The sequence below is a fragment of the Nanorana parkeri genome, unplaced genomic scaffold (genome assembly GCF_000935625.1).
Source record: "Nanorana parkeri isolate BGI_ZX_2015 unplaced genomic scaffold, ASM93562v1 scaffold633, whole genome shotgun sequence".
NCBI classification, from domain to species: Eukaryota; Metazoa; Chordata; class Amphibia; order Anura; family Dicroglossidae; genus Nanorana; species Nanorana parkeri.
In genome coordinates, this window is record NW_017306901.1 from 556598 (window position 1) to 578687 (window position 22090).

A 22090-nucleotide genomic window follows, 5' to 3' on the forward strand; every position below is an offset into this window, starting at 1 on the left:
GGCATGCTGTGCTTCCATATATGTATTTGCATATAACGTTAAAGCTGAGCTGCTGGTGTTTTTAAATACCCTTGCAGTGCTTGGTGGGGGGCACTGCTCATTAAGTCTAATGTTAACTACTTGTTAAGTCTCAGGGTAGAGGAATAAGCTGTAATACGCATCTTTATTCCTCACTCTAGCAGGCTTCCAGCATGATGTGTGACCGGTCCACAGAAGCACACTCATTACTGTTCCAGCTGGGGATCGCACTTTGGCATCATCTCATACAATGCAAGGTCCGCAGCCCCAGTGGCGGACCTAGGGAACAAAGGGCCCTGGTGCAAAAATATTTTTTTTTATATTTAGAAAATGGCATTGCTGTATCAAGTACTGCTGAGATTTGTAGTCCTCTATAGAGGGTGCCATTCTGCATTGCTGCAATGCAGAATGGGACCTGCTATATATAACTACAAATACCAGCTGTACTTTATACAGCATGTCCATCAATTGGGCTACAAACAATAATGATTTTATTTATTAACTTACCTTCACCTCCTCTGGCGGTTTTCTGGTGGGGGAGGCTGCAGAAACCCACCCCAGTGTGTGTGTCAGACAGCGCGCCCGTGTGCGGGTGGCTGTTTGCTGGGTCCTCACGGCTGAGGCCCAGGGCTGCCCCCTGCAGTGCCTGCAGGCTTTTTTTTTATTCTCGGCTCCCTCCACAGTATGCGGTGGCCGACGGGCCCCCTCATCTCTGCGCCAGGAGTGTCGGGTCTTTCCGACACTCCCGGCACAGAGATGAGGGGGGCTGCCGGACACCAATGTGATCAACGGACACTCCCGGTGCAGAGATGGGGGGGCCCACCGCATACCAATCCGATGGTAACCGGCGGCCGGACACCAGCAGGCCCCCTCATCTCTGCCCCGGGGCTGTGTTTTAATGGATACTGGGCCCCCCCTGTAGGCTCAGGCCCCGGTGCAGCGGCACCGGCGGTAGTTCCGCCACAGAGCAGCCCTGCATTGTGTGTGTGAAAATGGCAGTTGCCTACCCACAACCCTAAGCTTCGTAGTGAAGATAAGAGCAGGTAAGCATCTCATTCCTCTACCCCTAGGCTTAACCTTGCAGTTCGGGGGGCCCCACTGCAATGATATTTTTTTATAGAAATCACAGTTCCGACATACTATAAATAGTAAAAGCGGGGGCTATGCATTTTAAAGTGTCCCTTACTTTTCACAGTGGTCCAAAATTAGTTATTTTGTTTAGGGCTCTGAAAGGTGGCTAATTTGGTTAGGCTTTTCATGTTTCATATGGAGAATAGGCATTACCTATTGATTTTACAACCGGATAATCTTGTTCCCATTAAGATTTGCATAAACCTTCCTTTCCTAAAACCAAAAACAAGCCTGTTTACTTATGTGAGCTATGGCTTCACCTTCCTACTGCATTAAAGAGAATGTTTTAGGGCTTGTCCACACCATAGCATACAGTGGGTATAGAAAATAATCCCCCCCCCCCGCATTTAAAATAATCCCATTTTGTTGCTTTGCAGCCTGAAATGAAGACGCAAAGTTTGTGTTTTATCCAGCTGTATTTACTCAGTGCAACTTATAACATCCAAGTGAAAGATATAACACCAACATGTCAGAAAAAAAAAAACATCAAAAACAGAATCACTGAGTTGGAAAAAGGATCACCCCCTTGTGTCAGTATTTTGTCGAACCACCTTTTGCTTTAATTACCGACTTTAGTTTGTTGGGATATGTCTCTACTAACTTTGCACATCTAGACTTTGCAATATTTGCCCATTCTTTGTAGAACTGCTCAAGTTCAGTTAAATATGATGGTGACCGTTTGTGGACTGCAGTCTTCATGTCATTCCACAGATTTTCAATGGAGTTTAAGCCTGGGCTCTGACTAGGCCATGCAAGGACATTCACCTTTTTTCTTCTTCAACCACTGTGTGGTCATTTTTGCTGTGTGCTTTAGGTCATTGTCATGTTGGAAGGTAAACCTTCTTCTCATTGACTACTTTCTGGCAGAGGGCAGCAGATTTTCCTCAAGAATTTGACTGTATTTTGCTCCATCCATTTTTTCTTCTATCCTGACAAGAGCTCCAGTCCCTGCTGCAGAGAAAAACCCCCATAACAGGATATTACCACCTCCATGTTTTACTGTAGGAATGGTGTTATTTGGACGGTGAGCTGTATTGGATTTCCACCAGACATCGTTTGGTGTTGAGGCCAAACAATTAAATTTTAGGCTCATCTGACCAGAACACCTTTTTTGATGTGGCCTTAGAAACTTCAAAGTGCGTTTTGGCAAAGCTCAGTCAGGCTTTTATTTTGCAGCCCTCCCTTACAAGCCACATTTGTGGAGAATTTGTGATATTATTGTCACATGCACACAATGACCACTCTTGTTCATAAATGCCTGCAACTGCTTCAGAGTTGCAGTAGGCCTCTTGGTAGCCTCTCTGACCAGTTTCCTTCTGGCTCTGTCATCCAGTTTGGAGCGACATCCTGATCCAGGGAGGGTCTGTGTTGTACCATATACCTTTAAATTTCCTAATAGACTTCACTGTGCTTCTAGGCATTGATAAAGCCTTTGAATTTGTTTGTATCCATCTCCTGACTTGTGCCTGTCCACAACTCTATCGCGGAGATCTTTTGACAGTGCCTTGCCACCCATAGTCAATTGTTAGCTACAGTTGCACTACCAGGGAATGCTCCAGGAAAGCTCTTTTCATGCTGAGCTAATCAAAATGAACCCCCACAGCTGATCACAGTTGAAAGTCAAATGGCGTTGTGTGCCATTGAGAAGGAGATTGGCTACACCTGATTGAGTTGACAAGTCATTTTTAGGAGGGGGTGATCCTTTTTCCAACTCAGTGATTCTGTTTTTGAATTAAAAAAAAAATTCTGACATGTTGATGTTATCTTTTACTTGGATGTTATACATTGCACTGAGTAAATACAGCTGGTTAAAACAAAAACTGTGTGTGTCTTCATTTCCGGCTGCAAATCAACAAAATGTGATTTATTTTAAAGGGGGTGGATTCTTTTCTATATGAACTGTATGTGCTAATTGTATGGGATCCAGGCATTTAGCACATGCAGTTGCACAGCACACAGTACCGCATGCTAGCTGTGCTGGTGTGTTGCATTGCCATTCATTCTCAATGGCACCCCAACACACCTCCTGGTGGGCTCTGCATGCATTACTTTTTTTTACTACTTCAACATTTCTTTTACCTTGCAATGACCATTATATTGCATCCTTACGTATCGACTTGATCATTAACATTAATAGATATAGCCGATGTGTGACACTAAAGCTGTCACACGTCAACGCTATTGATCGAGAATTGAGCAAACGCATGCCGCTGATTGCTCAGTTCCCGATATTCTCCCTGCAGAGAGTGGTGGCTCTCCCACAGGGATTCCCCCGCAGATTAAGAAGACACTCTGGGAACTCTGTTCTCCTCATAGTCCCACTACCTCTGCTGAACGCATTTCTGGGACACACCACCTAAAGCTACCTCTAGACAGGCAGAGCCACTTGTCAATCAGGCAGCGTGACTCTGCACTGTCCGCATATATCGGGCAATAACCTACTGTATGCTGAGTTTTGGGTCACAGGAGGACATTAGCATATGTCCTCTTGTGACCCTAAAGAGAACTATGGCAAAAATAGGTCGGGTCATAGTTCTCTTAACTGTAGTGTACATGCATATATACCATAACATGGTCTCTGTATGCGATAAACAGGCGGGACCTTTCTGTTCATGAAGAGCGGTGTATTTTATGATCTGATTTATTCTGATTAAAGTCAGAAGCTGAATGCGTTTTTGCCAGCAGTCTGGCAGGACATAGACATACACTACATAGCTTAGCTTTCCTTGAATGTAGCAAGTGTACTCAAAGCAAGCCATTATTTTGATTTATTTGGTAGCACAGAGCTTTCCAGGCAGGTTCTGTTGGGAAGCTACAGTGTATTGGCTCTCCATCGTAGCTATATGAATGTGATTAACAGTTGTTTGTAGGAGGACAGGAGATGCCTTTTCAGTCATAGTTCAGTAAAGCAGGTTTCTAGAGATGGAAATTTCCAGACATTTTTAAATTATTATATATATCTATATCTCTATTGTTATGTAGCCACGGATGAAAGTAAAAATCATACACAAATTTAGTAGGTGAGAACGAAGGAACGAATGGAAATATCTGTAATAGGTAGCATATCTCATGGAAATATTCCAGTACTTTGGAAACAGTCTGTGCTTTGTATTTTAGAATAAAAGGAAAACAATTCAGTTTAGGAACAGATCCTGTGTCCTTGGTATACCTTATGAAAAATATAGTTTAGTTTAGTTATCCTTTTAAAGATCTTATTTCCTCCTTGGTTTGATAAAAAATGGTCTGTCCCCTTTTTGGTTGGTGCACAGTTAAAGCCCAACTCTGGGCACAAGAAAAGAAAAAGCAACCCTAGCAGTGAGGCTGCTTGCAGGTCCCCTAAGTCAGGGGTGCAGAGATATTGAGTGTGTTTGCCATACTCCTTGCTCTGGCTGGCTCCCTCCATCCATGCAACCGTTTCCAAGAAGCCCTCTCTCTAAGGTGCTCCCACCCCACGCTTACACACTCACCCCCTCCACCAACAATGCAGGGTTAACAACGATTAGGGCCCATCAGGGTGAAGATTGGAACCTGCAGAAGTGGGAGTAAGGTAAGTAATACCTCCTTTTTTTGTACTTCCTAGACCTAACGTGCATTTAACCCTTGCAGTGCATGGGACCCCACTAGGTTTTATTTTTATATTGTGCCTGTGCAGAAAAGTGTGTTTTTTTGTTTTTTTCCCCCAAAAGTAAAGTTGGGTTTATTTATCATGGCGCATATACAGTAGTTGCCAAGTGGCAGATTATTTTGTTTTCTGCACACTTTGTGAAGCACTTTACAAGAACATTGAACCTTTTAGATACGTCTCTACCTCAGAACAGTGTACATTTTTTTGTTGTTGTTCTGTATCGGTGTTATTTGAAATCAGCAAAATTATACAGCATCTACAATCTCGTGAGTGTACCTCTTTGGGGAAGGGGTGCAAGCTGTGCTAGGATGGGAGTCCAGGGAGCAAAGCTGAAAATATATCCCTTTACTTCCTATTCTAATGAGCTCACAGGAAGTAAGATCATGGTGACATAACCCATGGCAACTAATCTAAATGTATCTTTTTCTTACTACATTAAGCTGTAGTGGGTTACAATACAGTTGTGCTCAAAAGTTTACAAACCCCACGGTAGAATTTGTATAATGTTAGCTAATTTTGCTGTACCAACACCATAAAAAAAATTGTTAAGGTACTTGAATACATTTTATAAGGTTTAACTCCTGAGTTTGGTGTCACTTAAACTATATGGCAGTGTTCTATGGTTTTGTCCCAATCCTGGCAAGGGTTACTTTTGATGGACAAACTCATACACTGAATACTATCCTCACCCCATACAGCTACCGGAATACATTATGTTGTGTTATAATGGTAATTTAAATAAGCCAAACATATACCCCAGATATGGGTTGTTTTTTGGGGGGGGTTTTAGGTGAAAATCTCTTCTGAATTTTCTTGATCTGTTTACAGTGCCTGCATTCCAAATGTATCCCAATTTATTAAGCTATTTTGACAATCTCCGTATCGCTTGCCATTTATTTTAAGTGTCTGCTTTTTAATCTTAATATCATATCATGTAATGCCAAACTTTACTCCTGAGTTTTAGTAGTTGTAAAATAATAATTTGATGACACGACATCAAGTTTTCTGACTAGGTTTAATGAAATGTATATGATGTTTCAAAGACACTTTACCAAGATAGTGTGTATTTTTGTGCTGCCTTCGTTTAAATTGGCTTAGTTTAATTTCTGTTGTAACGTTTCACATAGATGTATTTCAGTTGCAATCCAAAAACATATTCCAGAAATATATAATAAAGCTAATTTAATCCAGTTTTCATTACTTTTCGAAAATCATAGCAAAATCCCTATATCTATATAGGTTTGTGCCACACTTGCATAGTTTTTGCTAAATTCGCCTTTTTAAAAGTTTGTGATGTCACCAGGGTATACAGGAAAGAGCAGCTTTAGCCTGTGAACCATGCTGAGGGATTGAGAAAGCTCCTACATCACTTCCTCTTAAGTGTTCATACCCCTATTTCAGACTACCATTATGCAATGGGAATTGTAGTATTGAATGGGTGTGCATGTGTGCTGGTATACATTCCAGCAGGAGTGGGCAGGCATGACAGACCAGAAGTCTCCTGACCGGTCTACCAAGCTATGATGCAATGTTGAGTGTGACAGACTAGGTCTCTTGGCTTGTCTACCTAACTAGATAGTCAGAGTGGGTGGAACAGACCGGGGGTCTGAGATTCCTGGGTCCTCTTAACTACAGTGAGTGGCAATGTAATGGTGCTACCTCTTTCAAAATTAAACTATAATGGGAAAGTTACATGACCAGTGGCCAGAGAAGAAGCGGGCACTGCAGCCACTGGTCTTTATATACAGGACATTGGCTACGCGGAAATTCTGCATTTCATTAAAGATTAAGCAGTGGCTGATGCTTTGACTGCAAAACAAAGCGCATATCTGCTAAAGTTAGAAACTGAGGTTTAAAAAGTGATTAAAAAAAAGATCTGCCCAAGTTCAGCTTTATAGCATAATAGTTGTATGGCAGCTGGTGGCAAGGTTTATGCCCTTTGAAGTTTATTTCTTACTGTTGTTGTGCTATAAATAGACCTGAATGAGGTGGGACACACCCCATATTCTTCTTTATGTCATAAGCATTCCAAATTTTATTATGGTGTGTCACAACTTAAAGGTTGGAAAAATATATTTTTCTCTAAAGACTCCCTGTCACCATACACATGCTATCATAGTGCATTGTGTTAAGGAAACGCATATAATTGGAATAGGCTGCTAATGCTCCACGGCGCACCTAAAACTAGACTTTTTTTTTGCAACACAGAGCAATGCACGATATTACATTGTGGGTGTGCTACAACTCAGGTCTGTTGCCTTAGTGCATTGGGTGGCCTTCAGAATGAATGACACTGCAACACACTTGCAAGTGCATACTGTAGTAGCATGCATTGTGGTAACACACACATAACCACAACCCAAAGGTATGAAGAAAACCTTAAACCATATGTTGAAAAAATATGTATTGGCCCCTAAAGTATTTAGAAAGGCTTGCTTACAGCAGACCTTTCCCATATCTTTGAAATAACAACAAACACACCTTTTTAGAAAGGTTTAGCAATGACAATCTACAAACACATACTTCTAGATAATTGCCGGCTTTGTATTCTTTGCAAACCGTATTTCTCTTTTCTTCCCCAGTCTCCCGACAGCGGCCATGTTTACAAATAGCAGATTACTAGCTCTCCTGTTACTTCCTGGATTTCTGGCACATGTGACTAGACACATCATCTCAGGGGAGGAAAATGCCTTTCCCTGAGATCTCGTGAGAATACACATGAGATTTCCCAGCAATGCTCTGCTGATGACAAGGCAATCTCGGTGTGAATTGCTTTGCCAAATTTAGGTAATTTTGCCCTTTAAAGCAGGAAGTGAATTCTCCAAGTGTAAGTATTTCAGAATCACAGCATTCTACACCTGACATGTCTGTGTTATTTATTTATCATCATACAAAGAGGGATGCATTGGTAGAATTAGATTTTTGAGAGTAAAGATCTGCTTTAAGTGATTCACCTTCCAGCAGAGTATGTACTCTTGGAATCTTAAGTATGCGAAGCTGCCTGTGAATTTCTAATATCTCCCTGCAGAGAGCCCAGATGGCAATGCTCCATAGGTGCCTCTTTACATACAGCCAAATTAATTTGTTAACTTGTATAACGTATTCTTTCTGTAAAAACATTTTCATGTTGCACATTATCAAGGCAACTTCAGTAATTTCTTACCTTGGAGAAGACAAGTCTCAGCACTGATATGTTTTGTATCCTCAGACTATCTGAATACTGAGCATCTACAAAATAAAATGATACTAGTTGCAGTTCTTTTATGTAGCATGATATTGGCACAACTATCACCGGGCTCTCATAGCTCCGAACCCAGAAGTGCTCAGAGTTTAGGTCAGGTGCAGACTTGGGCGATCCTGGGGCGCGCATCCTGGGACCAGGCGATCATGTGCGCTTGCACATAGTGGTTGCTGCACAGCCCCATTGAGTGTGCTCAGCCGTGGTGTGAGACTCCGTGACTCCGCAGGACATCCGCGTGTTTTCGTGCACAATAGCCGCATGGTCACGATGCCCAGGTGTGAACCTGACCTTAAGCTCCTGTGTGTTCATTGCAGAAAGAACGAGAGACAGAAGTTTCTCGGATACCCTCTGATCACCATGATCAATGCAGCTATGAATGTCCCGGGCACCGACACGACACAGGTGAGCCCACGACACAAGTTGGGGGGGAACCTCATATTCTCTGACTTATAGACAATAACGGGTGGTTTTATTCAATGCACATTCATGTCTGCAAAAAAAATTGGTTTATATCCTGTAATACTTACATCAGTGGCAGTAAAAGTTAAGCTTTAGTGGTCATAAAATAATGTAAATTCATCATACACTTTCATCAGCTAATATGTTATGTTATTTGTTGGAATCACAGATTGTTGGTAAGCCCCCATTCACACGCGTTTTGTTGCACACAGACACACACCACAAAATGCTCAGCACATGAATTCTCATTCATTTCAATGGCCCCCGTTCATACCTGAGCATTTTGTAGCAGGCTGCAAAATGCCTTTTTGCTGGAAAAATTTCCTGAGCTTCTTTGGGGCAGTTTGCAGCATGTTTAGCCCCATAGATTTCAATAGAAATGTCTGGAAAACTCACAATAAGCATTTTGCTCTTTTCTGTGCATCTTTACATGCGTTTGCCCATTGACTGTAATGTCTTTCAATCTGCCGGCCAAGACGCACGTCTTCATATGCATGTGTCTAACGCATTTAAAAATGTGCAAAGCACGCTAAGCGATAAATGCTGATACCTAGGTGTGAATGCAGGCTTATACATCTGACTTGTATAAACCTGAAGATGCTCACTATAATTCACACCTCTGAAGCATCAATGCCAGCCTTGTGGTTATAACACCACTTTAATTGTAATACGTGTTTCCTGTTAAGTGTACAGTTATATTAATAGATATTTTCATTTCTGTAAGCAAGTTTATTTTTCTGCAGTGCCGCTTCTCCCCCTAGCCGATTTGTTTTTGCCAAAACACGCAGTATGCACAGCTATTACAAATATCCAAATATTTTGCTCTCTCTGTGCTTGCATCGGTTTCCTCCAGGTAATCCTCCCACACTCCAAAGACATCCTGGTAGGTAATTGGCTCCTGTCTAAATCAGCTTTGTATGTGAGATATGGACTCCTTAAAGGAGAACTATGAGATGAGTGATTTCCACTCACCTCATAGCTGTGTAATGCTGGGCTTCTGATGACCGCAATGCTGAACGGGCAGTGTGCGCTTGCACACACCGGCCCGTCCGGCTTTTATCTTACAAACATACTACACACCCGCCGAACATCGTACGATGCTCGGCAGGTATTCAAACAAGTTCGTAAGGTGTGTGGAAGCCGCGCGACCTCTACTACTGTCGCACATCTTCCACACACCTTACGATAATCGTACGATCGCGGGATTTCCCGCGATTATCGTAAGGTGTGTGGGCACCCTAAGTAAATGTCAGTGAGTGTTAAGCACTGTGTAAATTGTCGGCGCTGTGTAAATATCAATAATAAAAACATTTTCAAGACTCTTTATGAAGGAAACGAGCTACAAGTATTCACAATCCTGACTAATTTTTTTCAGGTTTTAATTGAACTTGCTGGTAGTTCCCTTCCCAAAAATCATCTTCAAAGTTCTCCTGATATTTTTTTTTTTCATTGTACCTGTATCTTAATCTTTATGAAATAGTGGAGAAGTGTGTTGTTAAAGTGTTTTTTGAACCTTTTGCTGCCTTATGTCGCATTGGATAGGTGGGATCATGTCAGGTGAAGTGTCAGCATGAATATTCACTAGCAAAGGTATTTTTAGGAAATCTAGCGGCATATTTTATTAGTATATGAACAGACCGCACAATCCAGAGAATTCCAATACTTAGGACTTTATTGAAATTCACAGCAAATCTAGTATAACAGTGAATAAAAGTGTATAAAGCAACAAATACCAGCCAGCTACAACCTCTCACTGCACACCCCCAGCCAGCTACAACCTCTCACATGTTTCACCCGTAGGCTTATTCATCACCTCTATGAATAAGCCTACGAGTGAAAATGTATTTATTTAAATAGTTTATTTAACATGTTAAAAATGGTACCATAGAAAGGGCATACAAAAAATAGGGAGGAATGATTAAAAAGGGCGGATAAATTACAATGCGGCATCTGTATCTTTCATGTAGAGCTCAGAGGATTCAGTGCAGCTGTTCCTGGTGCAGGAAAAGGTGTGTATACAGAACAAGGGCTTAGTTTAATGTTGGGGATTTGTGTAGAGACTTTGTTAGGCTCAGGGATTAGGAGGTTTACTTTAAGTTTTAATGTGGGAGGTTTAGTGTTAAAGATGCACTTTTTAAAGCATTCACCTTGTTGAGAACAGGTTCTGTACAAATTGCTATGTTCATTTTTCATGCTACTCAATTTATAGGTGTATTGGTGGACAGACGTTACTGTTTAGCTAATCACTTTTGGAGGTGTTACCTTACCTAATGTGAGGAGGTTTCTGCACCCCTGAAGTGGCCGTAGGTTATATGGAGCAGCCAGTTCTGATGGCAGGGTCTGCGTTAGGGTTTCTAACATCAACACGTCATTTTTTCATGTTCAATATTTTTTTGAAAAGGTATAACCATTTTTAAAAGTAATCAAAGCAGGCTTTATACCTTTTATAAAACTTTAACCCCAGGAAACCCATCTTCATTTTATAAGCCAGGGCACACGGGTAGTACTGCAGTTTGTTTCACATAATGTTTTCACAATTGGTGTAAGCAGGTGATAAATACATTCCCAGTACATACATCTCATTATGACACTTGCAGTTGTCATCTGGTTCTGGCTGAGCACCTGTCCTTTTGGAGCTCATCTCCATAACTAGCTGACAAAGTCAGGGGTGTTCCCATGGGATTGATCCATTCTCGCATAATGGGCCTTCCTTGTGTATGTTTGTTAACATTATATTGTAATGCATTTTGTAAATGTGTGCAGAAAACAAAATATTCAAAAACGAGAAATATAAACATTCGATCTGACCATAAAAAGATCATCTAACATTATGGCAAGTTTTTAGTCTCCAATAATATAGTTATCGAGCTGAATGTGATTTGAATGTCAAATTTAATTAAAAAGAGAACTATGGTGTAAGTGTTTTTCCCCATAGTTCTCTTAAGGGTCACGCGAGGACATATCCTAGCGTCCTCCCCTCCCGTTCTGAAGAAGGGGGCGTGACCCCGGAAACACGTCAACAACGCCACAATCTAGTGGCACACAGACTGATTGCAGTCCTGAAACTGCTGTATCCTCAACCACCTATACATGCCTTTGTTTGACCTAACCATTGAAAACTGCTGTATCCTTAACCACCTATACATGCCTTTGTTTGACCTACCATTGTGAGTACCCTTGCACTCTATATTTGTGTCTTTTTAAAATAAAAAATAATCTGCACTAGGGTAGGCGCCCTTCTTTTTATTTTGTTTAGCGTCCTCCCCTGACCCAAAGCTCAGTATATCGCGAGCTACAGCTCGCGATATACTAAGACAGCCGGGACGGATCCTGACATTACTGTCTGGATCCACCCAGCTGCTTGAATGAAAGCTGGCTCTGCCTATTTAGAGGCAGAGCCAGCTGAACCTGCCCCCTCCTCCATCCGTTCCTCCAGTCAGCGCTGGAGGAGGGGGGAATCCCTGCAGGGAAAGGATCGAGAAGTGAGCGAACGACGGTATGTGTTCGCTCACTTCCCAATCTATTGAGCCGACGTGTGACAAATTAATTGTCACACGTTGCCTCGAACTATGAGGATGAGTGATTTTCACTCACTTCATAGTTCTCCTTTAAATATAAACCTGAAACTCTCCTTTTATGTGTATAGCATTTTCACTTTGATCGTATTTATACCTTTCACCAGAGATTTAGTATTGAGAGTTAGGCTTGGGGTAAGGTTTTTATCCCACTGTTTCTGAATATTCAGTTAGTAGACCTTGTATGTATCTTAAAGAAAATGCAAAATCTTATAAATTATTAATATTGTCATGTAAGATCAGCTTGACACTATGTTTTTATTATGTTGATGTTTTGTGAACATATGTATACAATTTGTAATCATAAATGTATATGGGACAGTCATATTTGCTCATGAAAAACATGGACACTTTGCAGTGCTACACATATCGACTGTACTGCTCCTTTTCACGGTTCAGCTAAATCATTGAAACATTGTACTCCCTGTGTGCCAGATATCTTCAATCTCAAAAGTTGTTGAAGTGATTTTGTCACTAAAATCTAAAAATAACCAATCCCTGCAAAGCAAACAATTAGCACTTACCTATGCTACTGCCCGCGCCAGCAAACTCCCCTGTGTTGAAGAGACAATCTATCTGATAGATTTTTGATATTCAAAACTTCTGGTATTCCCTGCTGCACTCTGTGATGTACTGCTGCACTCTGTGAGGGATCTGCCAACCCCTACATCATTGAAAGATACAGTAATAAAGTAGGAGCCAGTCCAAGCATGCAGCGAGGGACTAGATTTGTGACACAGCTAGCAGTGTGTGGGATGCTGGAGTTCTTTCAGAGAGATTGTTTCTTCAACAAAGTGAAGTTGGATGGTGGACAGATAACGCTTTAGTCACTATAAGCAAGGAGGTGATTGTATTGGCTAATCTAGCTTGCCTTAAGTGGCTGATCTACAAATCTCTACATTTAGTGCAATAAAATACTTTAATGTAAACACTGGAATAATAACTCTTGTTATGTCGCCGTCTTTTATGAAAATACCTCAAACTTTCCCTGTTAAAGTGATCTTAAACTCAGGACTTAAATCTTAAAAATACATTCAAGTACCATAACTATTAACAAAACTGGACCTTATTTGTGTATCACTAACTGCTCCAAGCTCACTCCTGTGATAGACTACAATCTCAATACAAATTGGTAAACTAAACATGAGATTGTAATCCATCACAGGGACTACGGAGAACAAAAGTAGCCACCCTCCAGAATGAAGAGCAGCGTCGGCACCAATTTAGAGATGATTTTGAGTATTTACAGCTGAGTGATACAAAAGAGATACAATTCTGTTAATAGTTAATGTACTTGAATGCATTAAGATTTAACTCCTTAATTCAGCGTCACTTTAAAACTATGTTAGACTTGTAGCTATTGCTTGGTTTGGTCCATAAAAAAAGGCAGGCCATTTTTTTGTCTCTGATTTATTCTTGTGCCTTATTCTTGTGCATTATTTATGCTAGAAACACACATCAAAAGCCAGCTGTTATATATTATACATAATTATTAAATTATCAGATTCAAACCTAGCATGTTTATACCATGAGAAACGGTTTGCAGATTACCAGTTAACAGATTTTTCATTATTCCCTCATCTACAGTGTCTTCTCTTTGCAGTTTCTCATTCCATATGTAGTTTATTGTAGGTTTTATTACAGCTAAATGCGTAAAGTAACATCTATTCACACTGCAGTTTAAGCACTTATCAGTCAGGGTCCCTAAAAACAGCAATCACTAAGAAGGTAGGCTGGTGGAAAGTGCACAAGTAGTAAAAGGATGTATGAAATGATGAGTGTGCAACGCTAAGGGTCAATACTAACATACTAATAAAAGTGATGATTATCATCACTTTTATTAGTATTGACCCTTAGCGCTGCACACTCATCATTTCAACCATTCTTGACCTTAGTGTCCATAGCACAGCAGTTTTGTAATAGTATTTAATATAACCCACCAAGCGCAGATTTTATAACTCTATAGTTAAAGGATGTAGTCTTTCAATGAGTAACTTTAATCTTGAGTACTTACCTTTTTGTCTTTTATTTCAGGAGTTTGACTCAAAACCTAAATACATTGAACCTTTCAGGTGTGGCCTTATGTATTGGACAACCTCTGTCCCGTGGTGGTTTTCGATTTACACTAAACACATTAAAACGGAGAAATCCGGCCAATTTTTTCTTTTAGAAGTTTGATATAAGTGTAGATTAGGACTACTTTCAGCCGTGTCATTTAAGATTTCCACTCGCTTTCTTTCTAACTGACCAAAACGAGAGGGGAGGGATGTGTTAGGTTTCCTCAGGAAAGTTACACTGAGCTGACTTGAACCCTCAGTCTCCTGGTAGGACTTTCTCTTTAGGCTGGGTTCACACCTGGGGGTACGGAATATGCGCGTTTGCACCGCGGTAAAAGAAACTCACAACAAACGCGCGTTTATGAGGGCTATCCGGCTGTATCCCAATGGATACGCGCGGAAAATACGCCCCAAAGAAGCTCCCACCTGTACACGCCCAGGTGGGAACCATGCCCATAGGCAATCATTTTCACATGTAGGAACGCGCTGTGAAATGCCCAGGTGTGAACCAGGACTTAAGATTTTCTGGGATTTGATCGTGCTGTCAGCTTCAGACAAGTACTTGGGAATAAAGAGTCGCACCAAGTTGTGCATTCACTCTATATTCAAAGGTTTATTGTAAAACAAGGAATATATATACACTTGTGCACGCAAGTTTACATACACTGGCAGAATTTATGATTTCCTGGCCATTTTTCAGAGAATATGAATGATAACACGAAAACATTTCTGTCACTCATGTGTATGGTTTGGCTGACGCCATTTATTATCAATCAACTGTGTTTACTCTTTTCCAATCATAATGACAACTGAAACTACCCAAATGACCCTGTTTACATACCCTGGTGATTTTGGCCTGATAACATGCACACAGGTTGACACAAAGGGGTGTGAATGGCTATTAAAAGGAACCATCCTCACCTGTGATCTGTTTGCATGTAATCAGTGTGTGTGTATAAAAGGCCAATGAGTTTCTGGCCTCCTGACAGACCCTTGCATCCTTCATCCAGTGCTGCACTGACGTGCCTGGATTCTGAGTCATGGGGCAAGCAAAAGAATTGTCAAATGACCTGCAGGAAAAGGTCGTTGAACTGTATAGAACAGGAAAGGGATATAAAAAGATATCCAAGGAATTGAGAATACCAATCAGCAGGGTTCAAACTCTAATCAAGAAGTGGAACATGAGGGGTTCTGACCAACTAAACTGTCAGCCACAACTGCCAGGAAAATTGTTTGGGATGCAAAGAAAAACCCACAAATAACTTCAAGTGAAATACAGGACACTCTGAAAACATGTGGTATGGCTGTTGCAAGATGCACAATAAGGAGGCACTTGAAGAAAGATGGGCTGCATGGTCGAGTCGCCAGAAGAAAGCCCTTACTATGCAAATGCCACAAAGTATCCCGCTTACAATACACCAAACAGCACAGAGACAAGCCTCAAACCTTCTGGCACAAAGTGATTTGGAGTGATGAGACCAAAATTGAGCTTTTCGGCCACAACCATAAACGCTACATTTGGAGAGGAGTCAACAAGGCCTATGACGAAAAGTACACCATTCCTACTGTGACACACGGAGGTGGATCACTGATGTTTTGGGGATGTGTGAGCTACAAAAGGCACAGGAAAGTTGGTCAGAATTGATAGCACGATGAATGCAGTATGTTATCAAAAGATACTAGAGCAAAATTGCATGCACCAGCCCAGAAGCTGCGCATGGGAAGTACTTGGAAATTCCAACATGACAATGATCCTAAACACAAGGCCATGTCGACCTGTCATTGGCTACAGCAGAATAAAGTGAAGGTTCTGGAGTGGCCATCTCAGTCTCCTGACCTCAATATCATTGAGACACTCTGGGGAGATCTCAAACGTGCAGTTCATGCAAGACAGCCCAAGAATTTACAGGACCTGGAGGCTTTTTGGCAGGAAGAATGGGCAGCTTTACCATCTGAGAAGATAAAGAGCCTCATCCACACATACCACAAATAAGACTTCAAGCTGTCATTGATGTTAAAGGGGGCAAAACACCGTATTAAGAACTGGGGTATGTAAACTTTTGATCAGGGTCATTTGGGTAGTTTCTGTTGTCATTATGATTGGAAAAGAGTAAACACAGTTGATTGATAACAAATTGCTTCAGCCAAACACTACCCATGAGTGACAGAAAGGTTTTCGTGTTATCGTTCATATTCTATGAAAATTGGCCAGGAAATCATAAATTCTGCCACGGTATGTAAACTTATGAGCACAACTGTATATACAAAACTAAGATGGCGGAGCATAAACCAATACAAATCATGCACATGTATATAAATGAATAAATGCTACTATAGGTCATAGAACGGTCATACAGGTGGTTACTATTAAATAAGATAAGAAGACACAGCTTTAATGATACAAGAATGCATCTGCAAACAAGTGAAAACGGTTTTCATGAGAACTACCAGGGTTGCAGAAGTTGCAGCTGGGACCTGGCTCTGGCACTCCACCACTGTCCTGAAATCATTAGTCTGTATTGTTTTAGAAAAACTGTCACATGACAATAAACACAAATGTATCAGTACTTGTACTTGCAAAACTGGTATCGGTGCCTCCCTTATATATATATTTATACAAACAAAATCATACATTAAAACAGAGATGTACAACTCCCAGGAGCTCCGTGTGCTCCTTACAAATAACTAGTCTAGTCTGGAGCTGGAAAAGTCTGTATATGTATTTGGTATCTGAACATCCCTAGTTAACTTCAGATAATACATGTTGAAACTAGTTAATGGTCTATAGTAACCACAAACAGCAGACAGAAATAAAAATAGGCCATTTTTGTATATAAAAGAAAGCTCGGTGTTAACCATAGCTTGCGGTTACAGATGTTACCTAACTGAGATGAAAAGAATGAAATCTGAATTGGACAGTAATATCAGCTGGACGGGTAATCTAGATCAGGGGTGCCCACAAGGTCTATCGCGATCTACCAGTGATCGCGTAGCGATCACTGGTAGATCGCCATGTCCTCTCCTCCCGCCGCTTCTCTGGACCCCCGCTGCTCTCCCCAGCGGGGTTCCGAGAAGAAGTGAAGGAACCGGCGGCGGGGGAGGGCGGAGCCGCTGTCACAGAACTAATGCAGAGCAGTGAGGAGAGAGACGCTCGGCCAGAATCTGACAGCCGGCGCCTCTCTCTCCCCTCACTGCTCGTCCTTAGTTCTGTCACAGCGGCTCCATCCCCCCACTCGCAGCATTTTTGCGGATCGCACTGGACTGGAACACAGGCACTAATGCAGGTGATCGCACTGTCGGCGAGGGGCCTGCCTGCAAAGCCTGGCGGCGGTGCCATTGACCTCAATGCACCGCCACGCCCCTGAATGCAGGTGTTTTTTTCGTTGGTAGATCTCAATGAGCTCGTCATTTGAAAAGTAGATCTCCAGACGAAAAATAGTGGGCACCCCTGAACAGTGTTACATTATATCAAGGTATTTGTTTACCTAGGAGGATAGGAATGTAGCAATGTGGTATTAAGGTTACAATTTGTAATTGAGTGAGACGGACAGAAAGAAGAAACTTTATACTTGCAAAGGTATGGCTACATTCACACGAGCGCACCTTAGGTTATTTAAAATGCAGAAGGAATTATCTGGCAAGAATAAACCATTTTACTTTCTCATTGATTAAGGGACAGGGGAACAATTGGAAGAAGTGGACACTGGCAAACAAAAAAGACATTAGCAAGTCAGTCCCATCGTTCTTACATTCTTTGCTAGTGTCCAAGGAGGATAGACCTCTTTTTATCTACAGAGAAAAATGTAACCGTTTTTCTAGCCTTTTTTGTTCTTTTGATAACCAGATATTTTATTTTCCAATCAAGACTGCTGATCTTCACTCTTTATGCAGTTATCCAGATTGGCGAACTCTTGGCACCATCTTAGAGGCTGTACCGAGACCCTGTTGGACTGAAGATTAGGGGGGCCTGCCTGTAGTTCAATACCAGGCACTGGGCTCTGCTTGTGGTGCTCCTCGGACACCTGAGGCTCAATTTATAAACAGTTGTCAGAGCCTGAGAAGCAAAGAAATAAGTATTTTCTCTAGTGTCTATAACATGGTATTTTCCAAATGTTACTTTTAACCGGAAAAGAAAACATACTAAGAACATAAATTTTTGCACCGATTCACACAGAACGAACATAGACAGATTCGCATGGCGAATGGCTCTGCAATTGTTTTTTAAATTGACCCACTAGTGTACTGGTTTGTTGCTGTTTTCTCTTTGTGCAGGGTGACTGGTCTTTTCTCTGCCCCCTCTTGTAGTTTTCTGCAAGTAGCCTGTAATGGGTGGACATGCTGGGTCCCTCCCATAGCTCTGCATTTTGCACAGATTTGTGTGCAGCCCATTGATGCCACGATTATTTGAATACTTTTACAAGGTAACATCTGTGTTTCAAAAGACATTTGGCATATTGTATTTATATCCTTTGCAGCTAATAAGAAATATATTTAAATGAAAGGTTTTGTTTGCCCAGAGTTCATTTATTATTAAATGCCAAAAGACTTTGCAGTCCTGATTTAAACAGCTATCAATATTAATGGAAGTGGGAATTCCTATTTCTTAGCAGAGGAAAAATTCCCTTACGTCAAAGTCCAGTGAGCACTTTGTATAACAGACTTGCTTAGAAGCATGGCGTTGTAAAATGTATCCATTGCTGTTAAATGTGTTAGTGTCATCCACCATCATGCTGTTAGTCAAGACAAATGGATACTAGCAGGCTTATCTATAATAACAGCTTTATAGCCTTAAGTGTTTCCAGACCATGAGATTTAGTTGTTTTACTTCAATTCAACTGGGCTTACCCCTCCCTTGGTTATCTTGGAAGAAAGAATATAGAATTTTTCCATTACATTCAAATCCAGTAATAAGTCATAGCTCACACCCATACGTGGTGAAATGGGAACAACAAGCTATTGGTCACACATCTGGTTATGTTACCAAATGGTCGATAACACTGTGGAAGTCCATTGGGCAAATAAACTCCTGTTAAAGGGTAATTAGTCCTACATAAAGTGCACCTAAACATGCATGGAAAACACAAAGTGGTTAACGAACTTTATTCAAAAACATTTTGGTAAAAGATGCTCTCTAAAGATAGAGTAGGAACATTAGAACTCCTGTAAGATTATTTTTTTAAGTGTTCCCTTTGAGCAGATTTCCCCTATTTTATTGTTGTAGGAAAAATGTCACTGTTGCAGTGAGAAATCGCTTATAGGGCACAGACGACAATAATACGTTAACTGGGGTTCTAGCCTTCCCCACCCTACTAAAAAAAAATTGGTTTTATTGCCACTGTGTCCATTGTGGGGAGATTCCCCACAATGCAGAAGGGGGGGGGGGGTCTGTATGGGGGCATTAGCAGGGGCTCTAACCTACTGAAATGAACATTGGGCCTGGATGGCTGACAGTCCATAATAGAAGTCACCAGCACTCGATATGTGCAAGAAGTAAAGCACTTGGGTCTTAAAAATGTAAACACCCTCACCAAACACATGTGAATGGACAGGTTCATGTTAAATATGAGCTTTGTATCCGCACTATTATATATGTGATCTATAAAATCTGTTTGGTATGTTTTCTAGATCACGTATACATAGCATTGTGTAAAGTTAGTGTTCTACCATCTTGGGATTAAGCTCCAGGCTGATAATATCTGTTTTCTTTTTATGTTAAGGGTTTTCCTATCTTAGGTGTTGCGTTACAAAGCCCAGGGGATGTGATTACCAGAATCATTATGATGACTAATTACCGTTATGTAGAATGAGGTCAGTGGACATGCACAGAGGGTGCACGATAACCGCAAACTCGGTGCTTGCATATCGCAGTGTTGTGCTCAGGCGGCATGAGGGAGTGCCAGCTGACACTAATACAAAAAATACTCTTACATTTCTCTCCCGTTCATTGAAGGACACAGGCAACAGATCGTAGATCCTGAATGGTAGGGTAATATCGCCACCTGCAGGAGAAGGACGCTAGGCACAAAACTAAAGACCAATTACAGCCTAGGGGCGGCCCCTGCCGGTGGCCAAACCCCCCACCTGCTGACAAGTCTCCAGTTTTTTGCCTAGCGTCAGGAGTAAGGAGCTAAAAAAATTTCTCTCTGAGGAATTTTTTTCCTTTCTTCCGTTTGACTGGATTTTCTTCTAGCAAGATTGTACTCTCTCGGGCGCTCTCATGCGTCCGGCCTTGGCTTCGGCCATGGTCTCTCAGACTCGGAGTGGGCTAGCATGTTACATCAGGGTCTTGCGGAGGAGAAAGCCTCTCTCTCCCTCATTGGTCGGCCAGGGTCTGGCGGTTCGGGCCCAGTCGGACACCGCCACTGCGGTGGCGTACGTCAACCACCGGGGCGGCACAAAAAGTGTGGCCGCGGGTCGAGAGGTGTTCGGGATTCTGTCCTGGGCGGAACATCGAGTTCTGGCTCTCTCGGCGGTCTACATCCCAGGAGTGGACAATTGGCAGGCCGATTACCTCAGTCGACAGTCGGTGGATCCGGGGGAGTGGTCTCTGCACCCGAGGTTTTTTCAGCAGCTCTGTCGTTGCTGGGGGACGCCGGAGGAGGATCTTCTGGCGTCTCCGTTCAACCGCAAGGTGGACGGGTTTGTGGCCCGGGCCCTGGATCCCTGGGCGGAGGCCGTGGTGGCCCCTTGGGGTCATTACGGTCTAATTTACGCCTTTTCCTCCACTGTATCTGTTGCCTCATACGGTGAGTACAAAAATCCTATTTTTTAATGAGGGCCAGCTGAGTAACGTGCAGAAGAACTGTCAACTAGCTCATCCAGAATAGGATGCTATGATCTCCTGCGCCACCTGCAGGTAAAACATGGTATGACAACAACTGTGTTTCTGCAAAGCAAAGTTTGAGTGTAGGATTAGAGGTCACCAGCTTTTTTTCACTGTGTGATCCACATATAAGAAAAAGAGGGCTAAACCACACCAAGGCCATAACCATGAATTTGAGAGAATATTCTTGTGATCAAAATATTTTGGATTGGATTTTGGACACAGACCAGATCCCGCACAGCTATATTGGTGCTTCTTACTAATAAAAGAGCTGGCTGATGCTTCCAGGTACAGGCAGTATGCCTCCCAAAGACATGCGCAGCTCTGCCCACTGGCTGGTCTGTGTCCCTACTCCTGCAGTATCCTCAGATATATGTGGTGGATATCCCAGGAGGCTGCAGGAGACTCCATTCCCACCTAGGCGAGAATGGCAAAGGTGGACTAGAGCCAGATTAAAAAAAGAAAGGAAACAAATGTTTTTAAGTAGTAGAGGGGGAGAGGGAATAACTTATCATTTTAGGGTGAAGGTCCACTTTAAATTGGGAAGATTTTCAAGTCCTGTCCTATAGCTTAGTAGAACCTTCTGTTGTATAGTTTCTATATGATGTTTTACTGTGTATTATGGTATAATTATTCTAACAAATGTATATCTATCCCTTCTCTTCCAAGGTGCCCTTACTGAGTGCTATGATGAACTGGGAAACCGCTACCAGCTACCTGTTTACTGCCTTGCCCCTCCCATTAATATGATTGAGGAGAAGAGCGATACAGAAACTTTGGACATACCGGAGCCACCTCCAAATTCTGGACATGAATGCCAGCTGCGACTACGCCTCTCCACAGGAAAGGACCTTAGGCTATTGGTGCGCAGCACGGACACTGTATATCACATGAAGCGGCGCCTCCACACTGTTGAAGGGGTTGAACCAGCCAGTCAGCGATGGTTCTTCTCGGGGCGGCCACTGACAGACAAAATGAGACTGGAGGAGTTGAAGATTCCCAAGGACTATGTAGTACAAGTTATAGTGAGCCAACCTATTCCACATCCTACACCGGTAGAGAATTGACCATCTCAAACATGCACACCGTCCTTCTCTTTATTCAAGTCACTCCTTGCTATGTTTGTACGCAGCCTGTAACTTTCTCTTTTTTTTTTTTTTT

General features: G+C 42.0%; 1 protein-coding gene across 1 annotated transcript in view; it reads left to right on the top strand.

Moving 5' to 3' along the window:
• The window catches only part of UBTD2 (ubiquitin domain containing 2), a 73786-nt gene extending 51702 nt beyond the window's left edge, over nucleotides 1-22084 (top strand). Inside the window, exon 3 of the mRNA XM_018563110.1 lies at nucleotides 21599-22084. Coding sequence (XP_018418612.1) covers nucleotides 21599-21996 — 398 coding nt within the window. The 3' untranslated portion in view covers nucleotides 21997-22084. The remainder of the gene's footprint in view (nucleotides 1-21598) is intronic.
• The last annotated feature ends 6 nt before the right edge of the window (nucleotides 22085-22090 follow it).